At 62.5% G+C, this 27601-nt stretch overlaps 1 protein-coding gene across 4 annotated transcripts in view; it reads left to right on the top strand.

Annotated features, from left to right (window-relative positions):
• BSN (bassoon presynaptic cytomatrix protein) overlaps positions 1 to 27064 on the top strand; it is a 70972-nt gene extending 43908 nt beyond the window's left edge. The window contains exons 4-12 of one of the 4 annotated variants that reach the window (XM_035338140.1): positions 12486 to 12890; positions 14012 to 20599; positions 21739 to 23842; positions 24164 to 24888; positions 25223 to 25316; positions 25429 to 25572; positions 25774 to 25826; positions 25901 to 25997; positions 26174 to 27064. In XM_035338140.1, the coding sequence (XP_035194031.1) occupies positions 12486 to 12890; positions 14012 to 20599; positions 21739 to 23842; positions 24164 to 24888; positions 25223 to 25316; positions 25429 to 25572; positions 25774 to 25814 (10101 nt within the window). In that variant the 3' untranslated portion in view covers positions 25815 to 25826; positions 25901 to 25997; positions 26174 to 27064. The remainder of the gene's footprint in view (positions 1 to 12485; positions 12891 to 14011; positions 20600 to 21738; positions 23843 to 24163; positions 24889 to 25222; positions 25317 to 25428; positions 25573 to 25773; positions 25827 to 25900; positions 25998 to 26173) is intronic. The other 3 variants (XM_035338141.1, XM_035338142.1, XM_035338143.1) reach the window with 3 other exon arrangements.
• The last annotated feature ends 537 nt before the right edge of the window (positions 27065 to 27601 follow it).

Below are 27601 nucleotides of genomic sequence, written 5' to 3' on the forward strand. Positions count from 1 at the left end.
CGCCAGCTCTGCACGGGCTGGGGGAGCTGAAAGCTCTCGGGCAGGGAGGATCCTTGCAGCCCTAGAGGCGTTCAGGCTGGGTTGCGCAGAAGCCCCGCGGAGGGGAGCGCTCCCAGCTCCCCCCAGCCTCGCAGGCAGGAGCTGGTGGAGCCCGGGCTGCTCCTGGAGGGCCTTTGCAGGGGCTCTGCCTCCATTTGGCACGGATTATTTTGGTTCTTCTGTTTGTGCCTTGCTGCGAGGCTGTGCTGAGCCAACGGCAGCTGTTCCTGCGAAGTGGTATTTGAAAACCAGGGCAAGCTTCTCCCACATCTTTGCTCTCCTTGCCTGGAGTTCCCACCCGAGCCCTGGGCTGCCTCAAAGCTCCTCCCAGCAAGTGCCACGAAAACGCCCCGAAACCCTGCAGCAGAGCAGGGAGCTCGCTGCAGAAGCCTTCTCCTCTGCTTCTGCTCCTCGCCGTTATCTTCCCACTGCCATCTGCCACGCGTGCTAAAATAAGGCAGCACGTTGGGGACGAGGTGTGCTGAGCTCAGGGAGCCCCACGTGGCCCTGCCGGGCTGCACGAGCGCTGGCTTGGCGCGGCGAGCGGGGCACGTGGGGCCCTGTGCTGGTCCCCTCACGTGGTGGCAGCCCAGGGGCAAGGAGCTGCCACCAAGGGCAGGGTTTGGCTCCTCCGTCTGGGGGTGCCCGGGCAGAGGTGGCTGCGGAGGCAGCTCTCCGTGACCACAGGCACCTCCTGGGCACAGCTTTGGGCTCTCCACCCTGGCCATCCCCCCCGGGGCAGATGATGACTTGCTGACGTGTTTGAGGCAGTTAATTAGAAGCGAACCTCGCCTCGAGGGACCTTAAGCACATGCAGAACAGCCCCAGTCTTTCGTGCCTCCTTCATCCTGTGATTCCTTTTCTTCTGCTCTCCTTGGGGAGCAGGAGTGGCTGCAGGGGAATGGACCCAGCAGCGCCTTTGCCACCGTCTCCATGGGCACGATGAAACTCCTGGGAGCCCTCCAGGGCCGTGCCGTACCCCCGGGGTGAGCACTGCGATGGTTCTCGGCTGGCGCTCAGCAGCAGGAGCAGCCCGGCAGCGCAAGGACCCGTGCTGACTCCGTGTCTCCCGGTGCAAATGCAAGCAGAAGGGCGAAGTTACAAGCGGGTAGCCACATTTGTCACACGTTTTGGCCCAGAGGCCTCATTGCCCTGCGCTGCTCAGAGCACAGCATATCGAAACGTTGGAATCGGGACTCGGTGGGGCTCTGCCCACCTCCCCGGGGTGTGCGTGCCAAGGAGGTAGCGGCGGTGGCTTCCCTTCGTTCCAGCCTTCATCAGAGAGCTCAAATCCTCCTTTTCCTCAGAGGGGAGGACTTCAAAGTACACTGTCTATCTCAGCTGCTTTGTCCTGTGTCTTTTGTGATGGCTTGGTGTGTTTTTTATGGTGGGATATTTTTAATTATACGTGTGGAGCACAAAGAGCACGCGATTCCCAAGCCTGCTCAAGCAGAAGAGCACGGATTTCAGCGGGCTTTAGTTGACGCGGAGAACAAATATTCTCACGGAAGACCTAGTTTAGGAAAGAAAGAAGCAGTGGGGTTGGGAGCAGCCCCTGGCAGCATGAACATGGGACAAGGCCAGTGCTGTGGTGGTGCCCGGGAGCTCTGGGCTGCCCCCGGTGCCATCCTGTGGCGCTGGGCACGGCGCGGCTGAGCGACACCCGCTGCTGCCTTGCAATTGCAGGCGTGGGTGAGTGGGCATCAGTTCGCACGCTGCTCCGACAGGGCTCGGCGGCTGCGAGGTAGCTGTGAAATTCCCATCTTTATGTAATTTCCTGACTCGCCTGCAACTGTTAAGCATGACCAAGAGTCATCTGTTCGCCGAGAGCAAATGGCGCATCAGGAAAAGGCGAGCGAAGTGGGGCTGGGCAGCGCTGTTTGTAATCAACGTGGGCTTTTCTTTGGGCTGGCAGTCGGGGCAGCATGCCCAGTCTTCAGAGCAGCAGCAGCAGCAGGTTTCTGGGGTGCCCCCAAAGCCCTCCTACCACGGGGTCTGTTGCGATGCCGTGAGGGTCCGTGCGGCACGGGTCTGCCTGGGGCTGCAGGGGACGAGGCCCCACGTGCGTCTGTCTCTGCAGAGAGGGCAGCTGGAGAAGGAGAAGCCTTCACGGATGCACATCAAACTGAGCATCAAACGTGCCCTGTTGTTAATTTAAAAAAAAAAAAAAAAAAGCAACCACTTTACGTGGATGTCACCATTTCATTTTAGCTTCTTGGCTTCCTTCTTGCTCTGTATTTTCATTTTATCTTGAGGTTGAAGATCTCGGCCGCAATAACGGCCCCAGCCCCAGCAGGCGGTTGCAGACATCGGGCCGCGCCGTCCGAGCGGCTCAGCCCCGTGGCAGGCTGCACAGGACTCCCCTGCTCCCTGTTCCTCCCCACCCGCAAGCATTGCGCTGAAGCATACCAACGCTGATTCTGCTTGGAAAGAGGCAGAGGCTGGGGGCTGGCACCCCCTCTCCTTCTGAAGATGCCGATGCTGAGGTCGGACCCACCGAGATGTTTCGGTGGAGCTCGGAGCGGGGCAGGATCGGCTGGGCTGGAGCCCAGCAGGTGGGAGCTGCCAGCCGCGCTGCCCGGGCTGTGCCGCAGGGAAGGGGATGGAAGAGGGCACGCCAGGCCCCGGCACGGGAGGGTGGCGATGTGTGTAACTGGGGGAGTAAAAGGGCTCATCCCTCTCTGCTGTAGCCGTCTGCGTTCCCTTTCACAGCCTTTTACTGTAATAGGTTATTGACCGGCACAGAAGCGTGAAAGATCAGGGGAGTTAATTTTTCACACTTAGCACTTGATGCATTCCATAGAGGTGGGTCGGTTAATTAAAATACTTCTGCTGCTGGATTTGGAACTCGTGGTCTTGAGGCTTGGAGCAGGGCCTATGGTTTGTTGGTTTTTTGAAAGAGCAGTCACTTAAAGCAGTCAGACAGAAGCCAAAGCTCCCAGTTACCTAGGAATACATGGATTTCAGGGTGAAAATGCTGGCAGGAGGCAAGTGAGGATGTAGAAACAGAACATAACAGAGAAGGAAAGAAAGGAAAGGCTGCAGTCCCCGGGAGCCGTGGGTTACTCCCGGGATGACTGTGAAGATGCACGTGTGTCTGCATAGCACGGGCTGCCCCCAGCACGAGGGTGAGGCCCTTGGTGACGTTTTCCACGAGCTGGGCAGCCAGAAGAGCCCAAAGGTGACACACACACACCCCCCACAGGGGTGTAGGACAGCCGCCTGCCGGCTGTGAGGTGCAGGCGCTGAGTCTCGGTTGCGGCACCCCCAGCCACCTCGGTGGGGAAGGTGATCTCTGCTGGGAAAAGGCTGCCATTAGCTCTACAGCTCTGAGAACGTTACGTAATTTCGCAGACACCGGGGGCCATCAGCTTGCACCGATGGCTCTTCAACGTGCTTTAAAAATGATCCATCATGGGCATGAAATAGGTGCAAACCCCAAGGGAGGGAAGTGGCCGGGGTCTGCCCTCACTGCTGCTGCTCTGGCTCGTGGGGGGCACTGCAACCGATCCCCGGGGGGTAGCCGGTGAGGATGCTGATTTGCTTCTGCTTTGCAAGCAAGCGGCTGCTGCCTGGCAGACGCGGGGCTCTCTGCAGCTCAGAAGGGAGCAATCAGACAGCTTGAATCTGCTTTTATCAGAGGCAGAAAATTGCCCGTTGGATGGCTGGGTATTTTAGTCAACACTGGTGCCTATGAGAAAGCAAGGTTTTGATTAAATAAGATTTTTTTCAGATAAATTTAGCTTATCATGGGCTTTTTTTTCCCCTTTCTAGAGGAAAAATGAACAGAATACTATAGTTCTTTTCTGCAGTTTGGCTAGGTTTCTATTTGCAAGCATTATTTTGCTGCAGACTTGAAGTCTTCCACGGGCAGGTTCCAACGGCTTGCGGAGAGGAGCGGCTGCTCCATCGGTGCGGGCACGGTGACAAAGGCATGCAGTAACAGCACGAAGCACCTTGCCCCCGCGCTGTGCCCAGGCACCAAGAGGAGCTAAGAGACAGCGATCGGGACGGGGGCTCCTGGGGGCCCGGTGCACGTCCCCCGGGCGTTCTTGCAGCATTATTGTTATGCCGACAGCGTTGGGAGATCCTCCCGCTACCGTTAACCTTGGCTGAGAGCTGCATCCTGATCATGTGGGCTGGGCAAGAGAAGGCTGCCTGGCAGGCTGATAAATCTGGTTAAGGAGGACTTCTTCCCCGAGTAAATTACAATGCACATGGATCGACTGGAACAAAAATGAACGGTGTATTACTGCTTTATCGAGGGGGGGATAACGTCCCCCCGCTGTGCTGCTGGGCTTGCTGCGGGACAGGACCACGTCCTGTCTCCTGCGTGGCTCACTGATGGTCCTCGCAGCCTGGTTCGCGCTGGGAGAGGCTTGGGGTGGCCATGAGGAAGGATTCCTTCATGCAGAGGGTGGCTGGGCACTGGAAGGGGCTGCTCAGGGCAGGGGGGAGACCCCCCAGTCCTGGAGATACTTGAGAGACGTGGAAGTGGCACCAAGGGACGTGGTTCAGTGAGGGGACTGCTAGCCAGGCTGCTGTGCTTGGTGACCCTGAAGGACTTTGTGGGATATCTTCTACGGGCATAGCAGGGATTGTGTTTTGTCATTTTTTGTCTCTCCAGCCTTTTCCTTTTGCAGTCAGTGGTTGCCACTTCTCATCCTCCAGCACTGCCAGCAGCTCCCTTGCTCTTGCTGGATGCGTTCAGCTCCACGTCTGCTTCCCCATGTTCCTGCAGCGCTGCCACCAGCCCCAGGAAACCCTGCCCAGGAAGCAGTGCCGTGCCTCCCCCCGGCAACCCCCAGTGCTTTGGAGACTTTCTGTTCCCCTTCTTCCTGGCAGGGTCCTCACCGAGTCCATCAGTGGCCAGTAAATGATTTGGATAGTTTGATAAATGTCACATTACAGGAAAAGAGAAGAAGATGGACCTTCCTTGGGACAGCCGTAGCTAATCTTTGAAAAACAGACCAAACCCTCTTCTGGTTTAATACTGTTGGCTGTATTTTATTGCGAATAGAAAATCTTCTTAATTCTTCATCCATTTGGATTCAGTCTCTTGGAACTGAGCTGGTAGTTAATTTAGCTCTTTCTCCAAGATAAAAAGAAAAAAAAAAAAAGAGGAAGAAATAGTAGGGCTCGGTGAAAAGAGAAGACAAAAGCACTCGCAGCCGCTGAGACTCCCTCTCTTCTTGTTCCTCCTCTTCTTCTTACTCTTTTCTGGCACTTTTTTTTTCTCTTAACCATGCAGAGCTGCCCTGGCGCTGTTTGTCCCTCAGTATCACGCTCAGGTGCCCAGTCCGGAAGGTTTGTTTCTCCCTGTCCCTAAAGATGCTCAGGAGGCTGAGTCTGTCCAGGCAGCCCCGGCCCCGCGTGCTTGCTGCAGCCGGGGAGCTCTGGGAGCTGCTGGGGCACTGGCGTGGCACAGAACCCATGGCAGTGGCCAGTCGCCAGGGAAAAAAGGAGCACATCCAGCGGGGAAGCAACAGCAGGGACAAACAAGGAGCAAAAGTGCTGCTCGGCGGTGGCCGGCTTTCCCACTCGCGTTTGCCTCCATGGCTGCTGCTTCCCACCTCTCCCGGGAGCCTGGCTGGTCCCGCAGCACCAGCGGGGGCCCGGTGAGAAGCAGCACCCCCGAACCCCGACTGCGGGAGGGCTGGGGCGGGCTGCTTCCTCCCAGCAGCCGTGTGGCACCCATGCTGCACAGATGTTAGTTCTGCAGCAGCTGCTTCTGTTGCTGGATGTCCACGTCATGCCGCGATGCTGCCGTTAAACAGCCCCTTCCCAGAGACCGATGCTCACCCGCAGCCCTGGGAATCTGTCCCGGGGCTTTCAGACGAGCCAAGAGCATCAAAATGATCTCTTCTATATCCTGCTTTTTTTTTTTTTTTTAATCTAATGAACTGGAAGGAAATATGTTGAGTGGGGAGGAATGGCTATATATATTCTCCAAAAGGACCGGTTTCAAAATTTTGGACAGCTGTGTACCCTTTTTTAGCAGCCCCTTCACACAGCCCACACAGCACCCAGCGCTTGGAATTGGGCTCGTTTGGAAATATGCTGCCTTGATTGCAAAATAGTTTAAATCCTTTAACTTAGAAACATTCTCGCGACTCGAGAAGATTTTTAGCTCGGTAAATACAGAAGGTGCTTCCTGCCGCATGCGGCTCTGCTAATTTTGGCAGTGGGTGGAAAATGACTAGGGGGCAGAGAATAGAGGCACATTTGGGGGATTTTGGGTCATCACCACTCCAAGCACGGGCTGCGGGTACCCAAGGATGCTGCTCAGAAAAAAGCATCCCTGCCCGTGCCGCCTTGTGCCCCCCGTCCAGGTGGCACCTTGGTGCCGTAGCCCTGCCCAGCCCTCGTTGCATAAGCATGCAGCCTGGCTCCAGCCAAGCTCGCGGGCTTCTGGGAGGAGAAAACCACCCCAGACAGCCTGCGTTTAAGGGGTGAACTCTAAAAACCGAGCAATCCGAGAGCCCCCATAAAGCATCCCAGAAGGATTTGTTTGAAATCCCTGGGCTTTCAGCCGCTGGAGGCGGGGGATGCCTCCCTGGCAGGGCTTCGGCAGCAGGGATTGTGCCGCGGGTTTTGTGGGTGCCCTGTGTGGCACCACGGCACGGAGGAGATGTCGGCGGCCCCGCGAGCCATGGGCCTGCAAATTCTTCGTGGTGCAGAGCAGCTGCCCGTGCTGGCAGGAGCATCCTGGGGTCTGAAGTGCTGAGTCGGGAGCCCCTTCCCTTTCCGCCCGGAGAACCCTCCGTGGTTTCTCTCGCGCTGCTTTCTCCCCATCATGCCCGCATTTACTGGGCTTGGCCCCCGGCGCTGTCACGCAGTAAGCCGGACTTGGCAGGCACACGCTCATTCCTCGAAGGAAAACGAACAGGAGCGTTGCTGTTACTCATCAGTCAAAGACTTTCAGCTGGATTAATCCCTCGCTGGCTGATGCGGCGGTGGTGACCGTGCTGGATGCTGCCTGGCTGCAGGCCAGCGCCGCCGCCCGTGGCCAGCACAGGTCCCCTCTCGATGCCCAAGTGAGCAGCTCGGTGGGGTGTAAGGGCAGAAATTGGGAGGAAAAGTTCCCGTGTGGGGGTTTTCCCATGCAGGGGCGTCTGCAAAGGGAAGGAGAAGCTATGGCAGGGCTCGTTATGGCAATGTGTGACTGCAGCGAGCTCACCCTGCACTGCTTTGAGTCACAGTACTGCGGTGTGACGGCCACTGGTGTGCCGCCCGCATCCGCAATGGGGCCGGGCAGGCACTATCAGCCCCGTCAGCCCGGGGGGCTGCAGGGATAGAGGAGAGCAGAGTGACGCCGGGAAGCCTTGCTCCGTTGCTTGTCAAATGCTGAATTTAGAGTCGGCTTGGAATAACCTCGGTGGGTTTTGGTGAGGCTGATCTGTGAGCCGCGACAACGCTAATGCTTGCCCAGGTCGTGCTGATAAAGTCAATTAGCGTTGAATAAACTCTGCTGAGGGATGAGGTCCTGGCGCTGCCTTGCCCTGTAGACAAAGGTGCCTGCAGCTTCCTGCCGCTGCGTTTGCAAGCTCACCATTCATGGGGCACACAAATCCGGCCTCCCTTCCTCCACAGAGTCCTGCTAAAAGCTGCATCTGGGCTGCAAGTTGCCTTGCAGGGCTGCTGCTCAGGAAAGGCTTAAGAAGTTCTCAAGTGGTCGATATTAGAGATGGCAAAGCCTGCTGCTATCCCCAAAACCAGAGCCCTTCCCGTTCAGGCAGCTCACGGGGTGAACCAGCCCTTTAGGGGGGCAGCAAGAATGGAGCTGCAGTGCGCACAAGGCTGAAAACGCCCCGGTGGGGATGTGCTCGGGTTCGGACCGCCACGGCTCGTCGGACCCCTTCTCTCCGTTGGCACCCGACCCGTGGAACCGCCTTTTGGCACAGGTCAGTCCGGCCAGGGCCGCTGCCTGCCAAAGGGAGGGGGCTCGGCGGGCTGGGTTTGGCAGCCTGGTGCCTGCAGCCCGCAGAGGAATCGTTCTGAATGGCCCTGGAGGATTCAGCTGCGATAATGGGCCGACGCCGAGGGGAGGAAAGCATTAGGCGGCCCTCGGGTGGCAGCATCCAGGGAGCGAAGTGAATTAGCACCGGTGTTCATCTGAGAGGAGCGGGGGGGAGGCGGCTGGCAGAGATAACATCTTTCATTAGATCGGCGGCTAAGGGCTGGAAGAAAAGCAGCCAAGCGCTTGGGTGCAACGCCGTGGAATTAGGATGGGTGGCAGGGGGGAGCCGGGGGTGGTCTGAAACAGCTCTGGCGTTTAATGGCGAAGCATGAGTCAGCCCCGGTCGTTTAAACCTGCTAAAGGCGTTCACCTCACAGACAAATCTCTGGGTTTCCTCGGCGCAAGGATGCTGAGCCTTGGGAGCTGGGTTCCTGATGGGCGATGTCCCCGTCCCTGCTGCGGGAGGGTGCGTGGAAGGGGCGCGGGTGCCAGCAGACCTCCTAAATGGGAAGGCTGGAAGGATGCTTGCTGTTAATTTGGATCTTGATTCAGATAGCAGAAGTGTTTTCCATATTTCCCAGGCACCCATCTGTCACAGTGATGAGCCCTGCACAGTGCTTGTCAGCAAATAAATGCAATATTCTTGGGAGATTCGCTGCGTTTAATGCTGGGGGATGAGACCTAGCTTGTAGGATGCTTACACCTCGCGCTGCTTTTCTGATTTTGGGCAGGCGTCGTGCCGGTATTTTAATACCCATCGCTTCCACTGGGTAAAATAACACCGGGGAGCATAAATAACAGGGCAGAGCCCTGGAGCTGAGGAAGCAGGAGGGGTCTGTATGGGGCTGAGGCCACTGCTGTGCCTCTGCCGGGGCGCTCGGGGCGCAGGCCTGGGTGCTGCGGGGCTGCTGGCATCTGCTGGCGTGGCGGTGCTGGAGCTCGCCGGCTCCGTCGTTAAAACAAACCCTGCCGGCGCCGGGGGATTCAGCATTTAATTAACTCGCCAGGCGGTGATGTTGACCAAAATGATGCAGGAAGGCTTCTATTGTCGTTAATTACATTTTTGTCATTGCCCATTAGTGGATTAAAGCAATTGCTGGGTGCCAGCCCGTTAGGGGTTGGCGAACGCGGCTTTGGCCCCCTGCCAGCGGGTGCCAGCCCGGGGAGGGGACCGCGCGCGTGTCCCCTGGGCAGGGGCCTCGGGCACCGCGCCGCAGTACCGCAGCGCCCTCCGAAGCGATTATGAGTGCTGTGAAAATGAGCCCCTCGCCTCCTGGGGCTGACGAGCCACGTGGGGCTGTTGTGACAGTGCCCGTTTTCAGCTCCCCCCGAGGCCCTGCTGCTTGGGGCAGCTGTGCCCCGCTGTGGCTCCAGCCTGGGACCAAGTCTGCAGCATCCCCAAGCACCAAGACGGGTGCCCAAGTGCCTCTGCCCCGTGCCGTCCCCGTGCACCTCCCCACAGCTCTGGGGTTGGGCAGTGTAAAGCTCTGAGTCCTGCCCGATGGTTGTTACCGTCACGGGACCTGGTAACCTGTGGGTCTATGAGCAGATCAGCGGCTCGTCGCACCGAGGTGCGTCGTGCGTTTGGCTGAGCCCCGTTGGCCCTGGTGGCTGGGAGGTGCCCGTGGCCCTGTGCCAGGGACTGCAGAGGTCTCTGGGATCCCAGAACCAAGGAGATGGTGCAAAGCGAGCTGTGCCTGGCACCAGCATCCCTGGGGCCCAGCCTCACAGTGAGCGAAGGCTGAGGTCCGGTGTGCAACCTGCCCCGGTTCTGCCTCCTCCCTGCGCACGAGCCTTCCTGCTCGCCATCCAAGGTGAGTGGCGTTTCAAAGCACAGCTTCCACAATCTTTTTGGCAGGGCCATTTTTAACAGAGATCGTTCCCTTCTCCGGTTCCCGCTGTGGCCCCACGAAGAGCCTGCTGGAGCGGGATGGTGAGGGGGGAGCTGCCTCAGCCAGGACGGCTGCCGGAGGGAGCGTGCTTCCAGCCAGCCCTCCTGCGCTCCCCGCAGCCAGGATCGCCCCACGCTCGCCCAGGCCTCCAGTTGGCCCCAGAAGGGCTGAAGCGGCCGTGCCCAGCCCCTCATGCAGAGCTGTGTGGCCAGCACGGGCTGGGCAGGATGGGCATCACGCGCGTGGGCACCGTCCTGGGTGGGCTGATGGCCTCCAGCATCCTCAGGAGCCAGCTGGCAGCGGGCACGGCACCGCGGGCAGGAGCCGGGCCCGGCTCTCCCTGGCACAGCCACGTCATCCCCTGTGCGCCGGGGAGCTCTGGCAGGGAAAAACGGTGTTCCTGAAAGACAAATGGAAGGCCGGGCATTTCCGTGAGGAAGGGCCTCGATTTGTGGCACACCATTACATTTTCTTCCGCCGCCTGAAATAATTACACGGCAGAGTGTGGCGAGGAGATCTGATTCGGAGTCAAAGTGGTGAGAGCCAGTTCTGAAACAAAAGGAGACCAATGCAATCAGTAAGATACATTAGGCTGCACTTGCCCCTTAATTAGACTTTCTCTTTGATTAAGCAGTAATTAAATATTACCACGCTGTAAGCTTTTTTTTTAAGGCCCTCCTTTTTTTTTTTTAAGGCCCTCCAAAGCCCCAGGGTATCTTGAAGATGCTCCTGTGAAGAGCAGGCAGCAGAGCAGGGGCTGCTGCGGGGTCGGGAGGGGTGGCAGGACTCAGCCCACCAGGCCCTTCCTGCGCCCGAGTGTGGGCTGGAAGGCAGCAGCTGGGCCAGGTGAGTGCTGCGGAGGTGACAGCGAGCCCAGAAGCGTCGGTGGGAAGCCCACTGTGAGTCCCCGGGCGCTGCAAGCTGTGGAGCAGCCGTCACGTTCCCTTTGTGGGACGCAGCCAGCTTGCAGCCCCCCGAGCGGCATCGCTCCCAGGCTGCTCCGGCCGACGAGCACCTCTCCGGCAGCCGGGGGGCTCCTCTCCGGCCGCTCCTCCTGCAGCTCGGCCGCCGCGAAGCAACGGCTCGGCGCAAAAGGCAGGGTGGGATGGAATGACACCGAGCACTTGGCTGTTCGCAGAAAGGAAAAAAAAAAAGAGAAGATTTTAAATGATGAAACATCAGAAGTAAAGCAAATGTCAGGGCCCTATTCCTGGACATTCCTGTGCGGGTAAAAATAGTCCTTCCACGACTCAGAAGGGGAGAGTGCTTCTGATCTATTAGTGCAGGGCTCCTGCCTCCTCCCTGCAGGCTTTCTGCCACTTACAGCCCCAGCTGCAAGCTGCTTTTTCCAGGTCATAAAATGACGGCTCTTGCTGAGAGCTTCACTAGACGAGATTGTCTTGTTCTTTTCCGCACAGCGTGTACTTTGGGTAATATCTTTGGGAAGTTCTTTATGTGCTCATGTACCCAGTATTTTCTGATAACCTAGAAAAACGATCCTTAAGCATGATGATTATGCTATTAAACCTCCATTCCTCTATCGTAGCAGGGAAAACAAATCAGAGCAAGAGAGAAGCCGCGCGGGACCCACCAGCGGCGCGGTCACTCGGGTTGTGGCAGCGTCAGCTGGGATGTTGGCCACCACGACGCCGCGGTGACGGGCACGCGTGGAGGGGGCTGCAGGAGCCAGCAGCGCGATGCTCCGCCGTCCTGGTCGGTAGCAGGGAGCAGAGGGAGCCTCGGCACAGCCCCGCGGCAGGAGGGAGCAGTGCCGGCCGTGAGGCAGGGCGAAGCCACCAGCGCTGGCACCGCTGGAGGCGAAGCAGAGAGCTGCAGAGAAAAACGGGGCGGCAGCACCTGCTTCTCTGGGCTCGTCCCCAGCAGCCTATGGCAGTGAGGTGTTTGCCTGGCTGGGGGACCCAGACTTTTCCTCCTGAATTGTCCCGGGGGGGTCCTTCCCCACGCTGAGCGCGATGCTTTGGATGCGCGACGCGTTGCTTTCAGTGCCCAGTGCGCTGCTTTGGGTGCGCGATGCATTCCTCCGACGTGTGGTCAGCCATTCAGCAGCCCAGAAAGCAGCGGTCTCCTCATTTCCACGGGACTTTCCAGCTGCTTTTAGGCGAGGAGCCAGCAGGGCTGAGCATCCCCAGCCTGTGGGCAGCAAACCTGGAGCCAAGGGCAGGGTCAGACTGGGTTTGTTCCCCCCTGGAGAGATGCTGAAGGTGCTTTGGTGTGGTCAGTGCGAAATCTAGTCCTCACCATTAACACCGAGGACAACAAAGAGATTGCAAATAAAGGGAGAATGATTTTCATGTTCCCAAAAGTGCAATAACGACTTTTCACTCTCAGTCTAGATGGGAGAAAGAGGACTTTTCCCTGGTCTCCAGCGCTTAGCAAGGCTCAGCACCCCGGCGTGTTGACTCTGCTGAAAGTCCTTGGTCTTGCTGAGGTCGGGGCAGCAGAGGGGTTGGGAATCCTGCCATAGCTGGCATTCAGCAGGACGTCCATCTCCGCTGAGCCCCGGAGAAAGGGACGCCCTGTCCGCGCGAGGCTCCCCGCTCGTTAATGGAGCTCTTCCTTTCCGTGCCTTGCAGAAAAACGAGTGGCTGTGTCTGAACTGCCAAACGCAGCGGCTGCTGGAAGGGAGCCTGGCGGACCCTGCCCCGATGCCGATGCCTGCACCGAAGCAACCTGCGAGCGGCTCCCCCCGCCACCAGCCGCCGGCAGCCGTCCCGCGGGCACCGGCACCCCCCGAGCCGGCAGCGCCCCCCGACCGCCAGCCCTCGCCCGCCAGGAGCCTGCGGGCTCCCGAGCCGAGCCCGGCCCCCAGCCCTGCCCCGGAGAAGAAGCCCCCGGCACCAGCAGAGGAGAAACCGCTGCCCAAAGCTGCCCCGGAGCTTTCCCCAGCACCCAAAGGGAAGAGCATCAGCACAAAACCGGAGGGGGAGAGCAAGGTGGGACGGGCGCCTCCCGAGGCACAGAGGGCGAAGGAGCAGGAGGTAAGCGCGCTGCCCCTGTGCTCTGTCCTCCCCGCGGTCGCTTTGTGCCAGGGCAGAACCGAGCCTGTTGTCAGACCCTCTTGTCTCCTGCTTGGGTGCTTTAGGGAAACGGTGAGGCCAAAACAAAACGGTTTCCAAATTTCCAAGCTGCTGGGGGATTTCACACGCTGTACCGCAGTGTGCGATAGGTGCCTTCGTTTTCGGGTGATCACATTAATTGGTGCGTAACGCGGAGGTTCAGGTGCTCCTCGGCCCATTGATTTTGAAGGGCAGTTGAATGTGTCGTTAAATGCAAAGCTCCTTTCAAAACATTTCCAGCTTGTGTTGCAGAAACCGACATTTTCAAGCTCCTCAATCCTTTTTTTTTTTCCTCTTTAATTGAATACTCCTTGGGGAAAAGCTTGGCAGCACTGGGATGCTTTTCCCTAAGGAGCCATCGCTGAGGTTGCCTTCACAATGTCCCCCAGGGGCAGGGGGCTGGCTGTCCCCTGCCATCACAGCCCTTGGGGAAGAGGCTCCTCGCCCACTGATGCTTCCTAAATCCCCCGGGATGTGGGGCCTCCTGCTCGTGGGGTCTTGGGTGCCTGCCCCGCTCCCTGGCACAGCGCTGAGTCTCGCCCCAGCGCTGCTTAACTGTGCCGTCAATTAAAACGTCACGTTTATTTCTGCTGGCATCTAACGAGGATCCCGGGGACTGCCTTGTTTCTCTAGGCTGCTTTGCAGGGCTGTCAATCAGGGAAATTAAATTTCATTCGAAGCCTGCCGGCCCCAGCACTGCTGCCAGCGAGGCCGCTGTCCCGCAGGGTCGTGCCAGCCGGGCCGGGCAGCGCGCTCCGGAGCAGCCTCTGGCTCCTGCCCTAAGCCCCGGAGCGGTTACGGTGCTCCCACTGCTGCCAGAGGCAAAGCTCTCCCCTTCCCCTCCCCGGGGATGGGCCCTGGCCATAAATATCCCAGCTGAGCTCAGCCACCGCTGGGTCTTTCATACAAAACGAAGAACATCACCATTAGCCAGCCTTCTGGTATTTCCTATCGGGTGGGCTGGGGGGACGGGGGGGTTCCCAGAGCCCCCTCCCACTTGGGGCACTCGCAGGGTCTAACGCTGCGCTCCCTCTCACCTGCAGGATGTGGGCAAGCCTTACCCCCCGGACCTGTCCCGCAGCCCCCAGAGCCTGAGCGACACCGGCTACTCCTCGGACGGCATCTCCAGCTCGCAGAGCGAGATCACGGGGCTGGTGCAGCAGGAGGAGGAGAAGCTGAGCGGCACCGGGCTGGCGGGGCAGAGCCCCCCGAGCCCCTCCGAGCTCACCAAGCTGGAGAGCAGCATGAGGCCATTGCTGGAGGCTCGGGGGGGCCCAGCAGAGCCCGGCAAGGGCTCGGAGCAGCGGGAGGAGCAGCGGCAGCGGCAGCGGCCCCGGTACCTCTCCATCACCCCCGAAGCCTTTGACTCGGACGAGGAGCTGGAGGATATCCTGGAGGAAGATGAGGACTCGCTGGAGTGGGAAAACCAGAGGGAGCAGCGGGAGAGCATGGAGTCTTCGGATGAGTTCGGCAGCAAGCTGCGGCACGACTACGTGGAGGACAGCAGCGAGGGGGGCTTCTCCCCGGTGCCCACCCACCCCAAGGGCCGGGAGGAGGTGAGCGACGAGGAGTTCATGCGGAGGCAGATCCTGGAGATGAGTGCGGAGGAGGACAACCTCGAGGAGGAGGAGGAAGAGGAGGGCTATGGGCGCACCAAGTACAGTGCCTCTAAAGCCGACGCAGAGAAGAGCAAAGAGCCTCCCTTGGCCAAGAGGCACCTGCCACACGGCCCCGGCAGCCTGTACAAGGAGGAGAGGAAGGAGCTGGAGGCAGCAGAGGGCGACGACATGAGCACGTCCCAAGGGGGCCTGCGGCGCTTCAAGACCATCGAGCTGAACAGCACGACCGGCTACGGCAGGGAGATGGAGATGAGCCAGGACGCGGACACCAGCCTGGAGCGGGAGCCCGAGCTGGAGATGGAGAGCCTGACGGGCTCGCCCGAGGAGCGCTCCCGCGGCGAGTACTCTTCCACCCTGCCGGCCACTACGCCCAGCTACACCTCGGGCACCTCGCCCACCTCCATCTCCTCCCTGGAGGAGGACAGTGACAGCAGCCCCAGCCGGCGGCAGCGACTGGAGGAGGTGAAGCAGCAGAGGAAGGCTCGGCACCGCTCGCACGGCCCTTTGCTGCCCACCATCGAGGACTCGTCGGAGGAGGAGGAGCTGCGCGAGGAAGAGGAGCTGCTGCGGGAGCAGGAGAAGATGCGGGAGGTGGAGCAGCAGCGCATCCGGAGCACAGCACGCAAGACCAAACGTGACAAGGAGGAGCTGAGGGCGCAGCGGAGGAGGGAGCGCTCCAAAACTCCCCCCAGCAACCTCTCCCCCATCGAGGACGCCTCCCCCACTGAGGAGCTGCGGCAGGCAGCGGAGATGGAGGAGCTGCACCGCTCCTCCTGCTCTGAGTACTCGCCCTCCATCGACTCGGAGGCTGAGAGCTTTGACGCCGTGGCCTCCAAGCTGTACAAGTCAGGCAGCGAGTACAACCTGCCCACCTTCATGTCGCTGTACTCCCCCACCGAGAAGGTGGAGAGCGGCCCCAGCCAGCCCGCCAGCAAGCCCCTCAAGAGCGCTGAGGAAGCCTACGAGGAGATGATGAGGAAGGCAGAGATGATGCAGAAGCAGCAGATCCAGCAGGCCCAGCAGGGCGTTTCCTACGGCAGCACCTACCAGCAGGTGGGGTACCGCGGCACCGAGGGGCAGAACGGCTTCGAGTACCAGTACGCGGATGAGTACGGGTATGAGGGCAGCCCCGCGCGCCCCTCGCAGCCCGACTATCCGGGCAGCCTGTCGAAGCCGGGTGCGGTGTACGAGGAGATCCTGCAGACCTCGCAGAGTATCGCCAGAATGCACCAGTCCTCCTCGTTTGACCTGGCTCTGGAGCAGGGAGACAAAAAGAAAGGGCAGGAAGAAGCGTACCAGGAAAAGCACTTTCTGAACACCGAGAGCGCGTATGCTGAGCTGATGAAGCAGAACGGGGGTCCCCTCACCCCTGGGACCAGCCCCACGCAGCTTTCTGCTCCTGTCTCCTTTTCCACCTCCGAGGGCAGCAAGGCCATTCCTGATGTCCAGGTCACGCAGCATTTTGCAAAAGAAGGACAGGACCGGGCCAAGCTCCAGAGCACCCCAGCAGTGCCCAGCCCAGGCCCCAAGCCCCTGACAGCCCCTTACACCTACAGCAAAGGTACCAGCGCAGTCACAACGGCGGCAGCCGGCCCCACCAGCACAGCACAGATCTACAGCTCTCCAGAGGCCACAGCCTCACCCGCCAGGAGCTACGGCCCAGTGAAGAGCTCCATCAGCTACGGCTCACAGACGGAGGATGTCTCCCGAAGCAAGGCAGCGGTTGAGACCAGTGTGCAAATGGCCAGGGAGAAGCTCCAAGCGGTGAGCGACAGCAAGCCCCCACCGGCCAAGACGTACCCGTTCTTCAAAAGCTCCAGCCCCCCGCTCTCGCCAACGTCTCCTACTCAGAGTCCCACCCGTGCGGTCCCCAGGGCGGCCGCGCCCCCTGGCCCCACCGCCAAGTCCACTGCCGAGTTCTCCACGCAGACGCAGAGCCCCCTCCTTGCCTACGACATCCCCGCCACCACCGGCACCTCCGCCTCTTCCCCCATGGTGGCCCAAGGGACGCAGACACCACACCGGGCAGGCTCACCTCGCCTGGCCCGGCAGCAGTCCTCGCAGGACGCGCCCTTCATGCTGATCACGCTGGCGGCCGACGCAGCCAGCCAAACCAAGCCGCCAAGCTCCTCCGCGTCCCCCACCTCGTCTCCCACCAGGACGATCAGGCAGATGATTCCACACGGGTACGGCCAGGAGCCGGAGCAACCGCCGGGTGCATACGTCCGGGCGCAGCACGGGAAGGAACAAGCGCAGAAGGTGCCTGTGACTTCAGGCGCCGACAGCATCGCAGGGCTGTACGGCTGGGGAGCGCTCCCGGCAGAGAACATCTCGCTGTGCCGCATCTCCTCCATCCCCGGCACCTCCCGGGTTGAGCCGGGGCCCAAGGTGCCAAGTGGCAGTGCCGTGGACTTGCGAACTGCTCTGAAGTCTGCCCCCATCATCATAACAGACCAAGGCATGGATCTCACCTCCTTGGCCACCGAGGCCAGGAAGTACTGCCTGACCTTGGACCAGATCCCAAGCCGGCAGTCCACGGCCATCCAGCCCCTGATCATCAACCTCAACGCCCAGGAGCAGCCCCATGCCATCATTGCAGCCGCCAGCACTGCCGGCCTCGCCATCGCCTCCCCGATGCTCATCTCCCAGCCCAAGCAGCCCGTGGTCTACGGAGACCCTTTCCAGAGCCGGATGGACTTCGGGCAGGGGGCCGGCAGCCCGGTGTGCTTGGCGCAGGTGAAGCAGGTAGAGCAGGGCGTGCAGGCGGGCGCCGTTAGAGTCAGCGGGGCTGCTGGCCCCGCGCCTGCTGCCAAGCCCGAGCCGGCCGCTCCCCCCCAGGCGAAGTTCTCGAGGTACAGTCTGCCCAGCCAAATGGTGAAGAAGGACGTGCTCCTCACGCAGACCAGTATCGCGCAGAGCGTCAGCGGCATCCCTCAGCCGTTCCCACAGGAGCAGGGCTCGGAGCTGTACCGGGCAGTGCCAGTGGAGCTGAAGACCCAGAGCCCTCTCCTTGCCCTGGGAGGGAAGAAGTCCCAGGTGATGATGGTGCAGGTGGAGGACATGGCAGGCGGCCCGGTGACCAAAGTGCTGAAGGAAGAGCCCCCAGCCAATGTGCTGGACCTCACGGGTGTGAAGGCGGAGAGCCAGGTGGCCTGTTGTGACGTGGTCTACAAGTTCCCCTTCGGCAGCAGCTGCACTGGTGCTTTCAACCCCACTTCCAAGATGCCGGAGAAGAAGGCTGGGGACGCGGTCCCCAGCAGGAAGGCTGGTGGGCCCCTCTATGGCAGCAGGGAGCCGGAGCTGCCGGAGACCTTCCCGTACCGGGAGCAGCCAGCGCCTGCTCTCTACGAGGAGCAGAAGTTTTACCCCACCGGCACCTTTGGGAGGCTCTACTCCTCCATGTCAGACACCAACCTGTCCGAAATCGGGATGAACTACTACCCCCCAAAGGGGGACCAGCCCTTCCCTGCCAGTGAGGCTGCCGTGGACTTGAGCACCATGAAGCATTCCTTCAGCGTCGGCTTTGCCGAGGGGGGGTACCTGGGCCAGGGGCTGCAGTACGGCTCCTTCTCCGACCTGCGCCAGCCCACAGAGCTGCTGGGCCACCCGCTCCCCATGAGGAGGTACAGCTCGGCTTCCAACATCTACTCCGATTACCGCTACTCGCCCCGAGGGGACCTGGCCAGCTTCCAGGAGTCCAGCCTGGCCCACTACAGCGCCACGACTGCGCGCGAGATCAGCCGCATGTGCGCCGCGCTCAACTCCATGGACCAGTATGGGGGCCGGCACGCCAATGGCCCTGACGTGCTGCCCTACGGCCCCAGCAGTGGCAGCGGGGGGCTGGCAGCTCAGCCAGGGGGTGCCGTGGCCCCGAAACCCGGCGGGATGTTCAACCCTAATGTCCCTGAGGCACGGCAGGGCTTTGGCAGCCTGGCACAGTACAACGTACCCGGCATGCGCCTGGGCGCCATCAGGCAGATGTTCCCGTCCTCCGCCACCGTGCGGGCAGCCGACGGCATGATCTACTCCACCATCAACACTCCCATCGCCTCCACGCTGCCCATCACCACCCAGCCAGCCTCTGTGCTGCGACCCATGCTGCGCGGGCTCTACCGACCCTACGGCCCGGCCGGCGTGGCCGCCGTCCCGCTGGCCAGCCTGGCCAGGGTGCCCGTCATCACCCCCCGGGTCCCGCTGGCACCGCAGAGCCTCTACCGCTACCCGGCCCCCAGCCGCCTCCCGGCCTCCTCGCTGATGGAGACGCCCGTCTACCTGGGCAAGCCGGTCAGCGCCACGGCAGGCACCGGCCCCGCCGCCAAAGCCCCCGCTGGCCCCACTGCTGGCTTGCAGAGAGCAGAGGCCTCGGGGGCTGCCCCCCGCGCTGAGGGGCCGGCAGCAGGCGCTAAGGAGGGCGGGCAGGGAGCCCCCTCGTCCAAGCCGCCCTTGGAGGGGATGCAGCGGGAGGAGCGGGAGCGGGAGGAGGAGCGGCAGCGCAAGCAGCAGGAGCACGTGCTGCAGCTGGAGCGGGAGCGCGTGGAGCTGGAGAAGCTGCGGCAGCTGCGGCTGCAGGAGGAGCTGGAGCGGGAGCGCGCCGAGCTGCAGCGGCACCGGGAGAAGGAGCAGCTGCTGGTGCAGCGGGAGCTGCAGGAGCTGCAGTGCATCAAGCAGCAGGTGCTGCAGCAGCAGCAGGAGGAGCGGCACGCGCAGCTGGCGCTGCAGCGGGAGCAGCTGGCCCAGCAGCGCCTCCAGCTCGAGCACATCCACCAGCTGCAGCACCAGCTGCAGCAGCAGCTGGAGGAGCAGAAGAGGCAGAAGAGCACCTTCCCCAGCACTGCCGAGCCTGCCACCCGCCCGCCCGAGGGACCCGCCGAGGCACCGCGGGGCCCAGCGCACAACGGGCAGGGGTGGCCCCCACCCGGCCAGGCGCTGCCCGGGGGGCCGGAGGGTGCTGCCGGCCCCCGCTACCCTGCGCCACAGAGGCCCCTCAGCAGCTCGGCCTCGGACATGTCGCTACAAGCTGAGGAGCCCTGGGAGCCTGGCCGGGGCATCAAGAAAAGGAACTCGATGCCGCGGCTGCGGGATGCCTACGAGAAGGAGGCGGCGAGGAAGACGGCAGACAGCAGCGTGCAGACGGACGAGGAGGATGGCGAGGAGCGGTACCTGCTGTCACGGCGGCGGCGGTCGCGGCGCAGCACTGACTGCAGCGTGCAGACGGACGAGGAGGACAGCGGGGAGTGGGAGCAGCCTGTGCGGCGCCGGCGCTCCCGGCCATCGCGGCACGCTGAGGCCAGCGCCGAGGGCAAGGCGGACGGCGCCACACGCTGCACGGCCAGCATCGGCATCCAGACCATCAGCGACTGCTCTGTGCAGACAGAGCCTGACCAGCTCCTCCGCGTCTCTCCCTCCATCCACATCACCACCCACGACCCCCGTGTGGAGATCGTCAAGTACATCTCGGCCCCGGAGAAGACGCAGCGGGGCGAGAGCCTCGCCTGCCAGACGGAGCCCGAGCCGCCCCCCCAGCCCGGCATCGTGGTGCCGCAGCTCACGGTGCCCACCACCATCACCCCTTACTCCACCAACCTGCAGATGGTGAGCACGGGCCCCCTGGACCCCCATGCTGTCCGGCAGCAGACCCTGGGCAAGTTTGAGAAGAAGAAGCCAGACCCCCTGGAGATCGGGTACCAGTCCCACCTGCCAGCCGATTCCCTCTCCCAGCTAGTGACCCGCCAGCCACCCCGCTCTCCCCAGGTCCTCTACTCCCCCGTGTCCCCCCTGTCCCCACACCGCCTCCTGGAGTCCTCCTTCTCCACCAGCGAGCGGCTCAACAAGGCTCACGTCCCGCCGCAGAAGCACTTTGCTGACTCGGCCCAGCGCCAGCAGACGCTGCCGCGCCCCATCAAGACCATGCAGCGCTCCCTGTCCGACCCCAAGCCCATCAGCCCCACCTCGGAGGAGGCCGGCAAGGACAGGTTCTCCCTCTACCAGCACCCGCTGCTCCCAGGCACCCAGGTACATGCACACGGGGTCTTGCTCGGGCACCTGCCCCGAGGGTTCCTCCGCTGACGGTGCACTGTGTCCCTGTGCGTCGCACGCACCCACGTCCCCTCTGGGTGGACGTCTCTCCTCACTGGGGACAGGTGTGTCCCCGCTCCACATCCTCCTCCTGGCTGTGCCCGACCACGCTGACCCGAGCTGAACCTTTTTTTGATGACATTTCAGCACTGCCGGGAGGAGAGGGGCAGCGCTGGGCACGCAGCCACCCGACACGCTCTCAGTCTGCAATAAATAGACTTTCCCTAGGAGAACAGCTCCAGGAGGCACCTCGGGCCATTTCAGTTTCATTAGTGCTGCAGCAATTAATATTTTAAAAGGTTGGCTCCCTGCAGCAGCTGATGGCAGCCCGTGTGCATGGACACGTGGCTCCAAGCCGAGCAGCAGGAGGTTCCTCCAGGTCTGTGGGTACTCGGGGGCCGTGGAGCTCCGTGGGCGGCACAGCTTGTCCATGGAGAGACAGATGGGAGCTGCCACCCCACAGGCGAGCCTGGCTTTGCAGTTGCCCCAGCCGGGTCCCCTTCCTCTCCCGGAGAGCAGGCACAACATGCAGCTCAGTTTTGGGTTGCAGCAGCTCTCGCGCCCATGTGCAACCAGCCCCATTTCACAAGTGGGGAAACCGAGGCACAACCTGGCAAAGCCCTTCCTTACTGCAGCGGGGTAGGGGAAGAGCAGGCAAGGGATGGGCTGCCCGGTGTCCCCAGACACGAGCTGCCCCTCCTGGGGCGCAGCAGGGAAACGCAGCCCTCGGAGAGCCCCTGGCTCAGCGGGCCCCGTGCAGCCGCTCTCCTGCCACATTTCCAAGCCCTGCTGCAAAGCGCAGGGATCTTCGCGGTGCTGCTCCTCTGCTGGAGCGCTCACGGCCAGCCTGGCACTTGGCTCGCCGCCACTCCTGGTAATTATTCATAGAAAGTGCCCTGCCTGTTACTTCCATCCTATTTATTACAGTTTTACGTAAACGCCGCTTTCTCGGGGCGTGAGGGGACGCACGCGGGGCCTTCGACCGGTCTGCACAGCCACGCTGGCAGCGCTGCGTTGCCGCAGGGGGCTGGGCGACCGCCACCCGCGCTGCTGATGGCTTTCCCTTGCCTTTGCAGGTGGGCGGGCTGCAGTCGAGCCCGCTGGCGCGCAAGGTGAAGCGCACGCTGCCCAGCCCGCCGCCCGAGGAGCCCCACGTGCCCCTGGGCAGCCCGGCCACCCCCCAGCTCTACCTGGGCAGCCTGGCCCCCAAGGCCCCCCCCGGGGCACCGGTCACCAAGGCCAGCCTGCTGAAGGAGCTGGACCGTGACCTGAAGCTGGTGGAGCACGAGTCCACGAAGCTGCGGAAGAAGCAGGCGGAGTTGGACGAGGAGGAGAAGGAGATCGACGCCAAGCTGAAGTACCTGGAGCTGGGCATCACGCAGCGCAAGGAGTCGCTGCTGAAGGACCGGGGCACGCGGGACCACCCCTACCTGCGCGGCCTGGCCGACCGCCGGGACTACCTGTCCGACAGCGAGCTGCACAGCCTGCGCCTCGCCGCCTACGACAGCGCCAGCCTGCGCCCCGCGCCCGCCGGCCAGTACCCTGACTTCGCTGCCACCTCCTACGGCGCCTACCCCTACCCGGCCCCGCCGGGGCCCCCCGCCTTCCAGCCCACGCGCCCGCAGCCCCCCCAGTTCCCCGCTGCCAGCACCGCACAGGACAGCTTGCAGGCTGCCCCCTTGCCTGCCTTTGCCTCACCCAGCGCCTTCCCGGCCCCCGGGGCCACGTACACGGAGCTGGGCACCCCGGCCCAGCCGGGCTTCCGGCCCCAAAACCCCTACCAAGCCCAGGGCGCCTTCGCTGGCACAGCTGGCGTGCCTGCAGCACAGCCCACGCTCTTCCAGAGCCCGTCGGACACGCACCAGAAGCCACGGCAGACCTCGCTGGCTGAGCTGGAGCAGAAGATCCCCACCAACTACGAGGTCATCGGCGCGGCCACCAGCTCCTCCGCCGTCCCCGACGCCACCTTCAGCACCGCAGCGGTGAGCAGCGGCTACGAGCAGTACAAGGCACCCGAGGCCCGTCCAGCCGAGAGAGCTGGCGTCACGCAGGGCCCGTCAGCCAGCTTCTCCTCCGAGTCCCTCTACACCAGCCTGGAGCAGAACATCCCCCGTAACTACGTGATGATCGAGGACATCAGCGAACTCACCAAGGAGAGCCCAGCAGTGGATGGGCAGAAAGCGGAGCCGGTGGGCACGGGTGCCAACGGCCGCCACGGCAAAGAGAAGAGCGAGCTGGGGGATGCCGAGGGATCCGGCCGGCCCTGCTGCTATGCCAAAGCGGAGGAGGAGTCCGAGGAGGATATCTATGACCACCACGGCCCCGACCATCGTGGGAAGAACAGCTACCACCGGGGCATGGAGAGCAACGGCAGGGTGTCGGGGAGCTCTGCGGGCTCCTACTACTATGGGGACGGTGAGTACCGGCACTCCTCGCGAGCGGACAAGCATGGCTCCGGCGTGGCACTGCCAAAGCATTCGTCCAAGAATCTGGCACCCGCCGTCGTCTCCTCTAAGCGCAGCAAGCACAGGAAGCAGGGCATGGAGCAGAAGATCTCCAAGTTCTCTCCCATAGAAGAAGCCAAAGACGTGGAGTCAGACCTGGCCTCCTACGTTGTGACAACGTCGGTCAGCAGCAGCAACGTGGCCTCCAGGGCCAAGAAGCTGCAGGACGAGATTACCTATGGCCTCAAGAAGAATGTCTACGAGCAGCAGAAGTACTACGGCGTGTCCAGCCGGGACCTGGTGGACGAGGAGGAGCGGGTCTACTCCGCTGGCAGCAGAACTCGCTCCTCTGGCTATGGGCTGGAGAAGTCCTCTGGCCGTGACACAGTCAGCCGGAGCAAGTCCTACGAGCGGGAGGGCGCAGAGAGGTCCCAGAAGGGCAGCTCCAAACCCTCGTCCCTCAGCATGAGCCAGAGCCGGGGACGGGCTCCGGTCCGCACTCAGCCGTCGGAGGAGGAGAGCCCCATCAGCCCCCTGGGGAAGTCAGTGGGGGGGTCGCGTTCGGCGGGGGGCCCTGGCCCACAGTCGTCGGGGGACCCCTGCTCCCAGTTCTGCTCCAGCCACTCGTTGCCTGATGTGCAAGAGCACATCAAAGATGTGCCAAGGAACCACTCGTACAAGCACGAGGAGGGCTACGGCATGGACGATTCCCATTGCGTTGTCTCGGACAGCGAAGGTAACAGCTACCCATGGTGGTGAGCACCCAGAGCATGGCGCTTCCCCGGGGCATGCTCGTCTGCAGAGACACTCTCACGGCCTCAGTTTGCTTGACACGTGCCTTCCTCCCCCCTTTCCAGTCCTTGTCCGGGTGTTTGATGTTCGCCGGTGCTGCCTGGTGCTTGCGCGGTGCCCCACCCCGTCCCTGCCGGCGCGGGCTGTCCCCTGTGTGTGTCACGAGCTGCTTGTCTTCTCCTGCCTCATTGCATGGCTTCAGCCCGGGCTGCGTTCCCGCCTGCGGAGCGAGAGATTGACTGTGGTTTGTTTTTGGTTTCTGAAGCCTATCATTTGGGTCAGGAGGAGACAGACTGGTTTGATAAGCCCAGGGAGGTGCGGTCAGAGCGGGTAAGGCACTACGGCGGCCACTCTTCCTCGCAGAAGAGACCCCCGGCTAAGCACACCTACCACGACTACGATGAGCTGCCCGACGAGGACCCGTGGCAGCACGACGACTACCCCCAGCACCGCGAGCACCGGCACCACGGCGAGTACGGGCGCCACGCCGCCTCCTCCCGCCACGACGAGCAGCCGCGCCGCTCGGCCAAGCAGCACGCGCGGGAGCCCGGCCGCCACGAGCCCCGCAGCCACGCGCCGCCGGCCACCACCAAGAAGGCGCAGCAGCCCGAGCCCCGCGCCCCAGCACCGTACGGCCCCAACGCCTCCGAGTACGCCCCGCCGTCACGCCCCGCCACGCACCACCACGGTGCCGAGCCCCAGAAGACGCCGAAGACGCCGCAGCCGCACGGGACGCCCGCCCCGGCGCAGAAGCCAGAGGCACCGACACCCGCACAGCAGCCGGCGGGCAGGCAGCCGCAGGCTGGGCAGCAGGCAGCGCGGCAGCAGCCGGCGGCGAGGCAGGCTGCCCAGCCAGCGGGCTCGGCACAGCCCAGGACACAGGGACCCGCCTCGTCCCGGCCACCGCAGCAGCAGCCAGGGACGGGCCAGGCTGCGGGGAAGGCGCCGGCCGCGCTGCACGTGCAGCCGGGTGGGCACCCGGGGCCACAGGTGAGTATGGGCATGACTGGGTCTGCTGCGAGCCCCTGCTGCAGCCAGGGAGCTAGCAGGGGAAGGGTTGGGGACATACGGGGAGCCATAATCCATGCACGTGCCACCTCAGACGGAACCCTTTGGGAGGGTACACATCCCTACGCCCCGGCCTCTTCTGGGGCTGTGGGGCCGCTTTCCCACAGCATCTTGCGTTTTTTGCCCCGGGGAGCGGTACACGGGCATTGCCGCAGCAAGCCCTGGGTCACGTCCCACCCGGACCACCCTAAAGGATGCTCTGCTCTGCCTTCCTGGCCGGGAGGGTGAGAGCTGAAAGGCATTTTCTGCCTCACAGCAGAAAGCGGAGCAGGCAGACGCGTCCAAGCCCGCGGTGAAGGTGCCGCAGCAGCCGGGGAGAGCGCCCACGGCTCAGCCCCCAGGAGCAGCAGGTCAGTGCGCCCGGCGGCACAGGGCTGGCCCCGTGCTGGCTGCCTGCCCCCCCCCACGGGGTCACCCCCACGGGGCCTTTCCCTGCTAACGGCAGCCTCCTTTGTCCCCCAGCAGACAGCAAGGTTGGGCCGAGGGCAGCCGGGACCCGTGGCCCTGCCAGCGCGGGCACAGGGCAGCCTGGGGTGGAAGGAGAGAGCGTTTTCTCCAAAATCCTGCCGGGAGGGGCAGCAGAACAAGCAGGCAAACTGACTGAAGGTAAGGGTGCGCCCCACAGACGGCGATGCGTTGGCACGGGGTCAGGCACCACAGGGGTGGCCGGGAGCCTCCATCGGGATGCGCTGCTCCCGGCGGCTGGGGACGCGCAAGCGTCACAGTCTGATGACTTCGGTTTGGGGTCTGCGGGCATGGGATGCATCGGGATGCTTCCATCCTCACGCTTCTCCGGCTTCCCCACAGCGGTGTCAGCTTTTGGCAAGAAATTCACTTCGTTCTGGTGAGAACGGCACAAGGTGAGTTCAGCGGCGCCGATGCCGCGCCCCGGTGTGTCCCTGCCCTGCCGTGCCCTGACGCCCTCCCGCCGCAGGAGCTGGGGAAGCGAGTGGAGATCGAGTCGTTGCAGCGGAAAAACCTATGAAGAAGCCAGCGGACTCAGCACGCGGCGCCAGACTCTGGGTATAACGGTGAGTCGCCCCTCGGTGCCGTTCCCAGCTCCGCACCAGGAGCTGCTCCAGCTGCTCCCCCCGCAGCCCTCCGGTGGTGTGGTGCCTCCGTCACCTTCTGCAGCCGCCCAGCCAGGTGGCAGCACCCCCTCCCTGTGGGGACGTCGCGGGCTGACCCCTCTCCCTCTGTCTCTCACCAGCTTTGGAAAGCAGGGTGACCCCCCGGGTGCTGGACGTCACGCAGCAGACGGCGGCGAGCAGCTCCGGCGCGGCACACGGCGGGGGGACCCCCGCATGCCGAGGGGCTGTGCCGGGACCCGCGGCCCTTTCTCAAGATTATACGCAGAGTTGCTCCCTCCGAACCCCAGCTCTGGCATCTTCATAGGTTTTTCCCCTCCGCGCGAGCCGAGGGCCACCTTTCCGTCCCCTCTGTCCTGCCGGCCCCTTGGCCCCCCTGCACTGCAGCCTGCTCCCCCCCGGGGAGTCGGCGCGCCCCGTTAGGACCTAACACTGTTTGACTACCGAAATAAGAGGCCATAGGACTCTGACAGGCAGCGCAGACGCGGGCTGGCCTTTGCCGACACCGGGCGCTGCCCTGAAGCCATTCGAAGCATTCAAAGGGCCACGCTTGCCCTCGCCACGCAGCCGGCGCGCCCCGCTGCCGGGCACCCCTTTTCTTTGAAGAACAGCCTTAATCATCCCACTTTGATTTCTGTGTATACCTCATCTGCACCGGGGGGGGGCAGGGGGCGTCGTTGGGGGGGGGGGGGAACGGGCTTTTTTTTTTCCATTTTTTTTTGTTTCTTTGGGTTCATTTCATTGATTTTTTATTTGACTTTATACCAAATCCTCTTCCCTCTTTGCTTTGTGCGATGAGTTAGCACATGGGCTGTTGTTTGTAGAAGCAATAGAGTGCAGGAGGCCACAAAAGAGCACAATCCACGGAACAAGATCAGGAGAGCTTCGCCTCTGCCAATATCCTTCCTCTTACTGTGCAATTCAAGTCCTTCTGAAGCCATTACGCGGGGGCCCGCTCGGGCCGGCGGAGGGGCCGGGGGGCCGCGCTCGCCCCGCCAGCCGGAGATGTCCGTGGCGTGCCCGGCCGCTCCGGTCCTCACCCCCACGTCCCGCTGCCCCCCGCACGCCGGCAGCGCCGCCCCGCGCGCCCCATCCCGTGTTCTATGCAACGAAATAACACGACTCCGGAACGAGACCTGTCCATAGCTGATAGCTCCAACGTCGCCTGCAAGGGGTGTCCTTGCAACCCGGGTACCTCCTCTCTCCACCACCTGTGCGTATCCAGCTCCAGTTCGTGGCATGTTCGACCCGCCGAGGGCCACGCTGCCAAAGGGTCGCCGTAGCGCCCGTGACCGTCCGTCCTGTTGTAGAGCATGGCTTGCTGCTTCTCTGCACGGTCTCACCCGCCTTCCAGTGCTTGCTGTTCTTTGCCTGGACTCTTTTTTTTTTTTTTTTTCTCTTTTTTTCTTTGTTTTTTTTTTTTTTTTTACTTATTATTTATTACGATTATTCCTCCTCCATCGGTTCATCGCTGTATCGGACGCAGAGGACCTGCCCGCTGGAGGGGCCGGGGGGAGCCGCCCGGGGGGGGGGGGGGGGGGGGGGGG

The sequence above is a fragment of the Oxyura jamaicensis genome, chromosome 12, assembly GCF_011077185.1.
Source record: "Oxyura jamaicensis isolate SHBP4307 breed ruddy duck chromosome 12, BPBGC_Ojam_1.0, whole genome shotgun sequence".
Classification (NCBI taxonomy): domain Eukaryota; kingdom Metazoa; phylum Chordata; class Aves; order Anseriformes; family Anatidae; genus Oxyura; species Oxyura jamaicensis.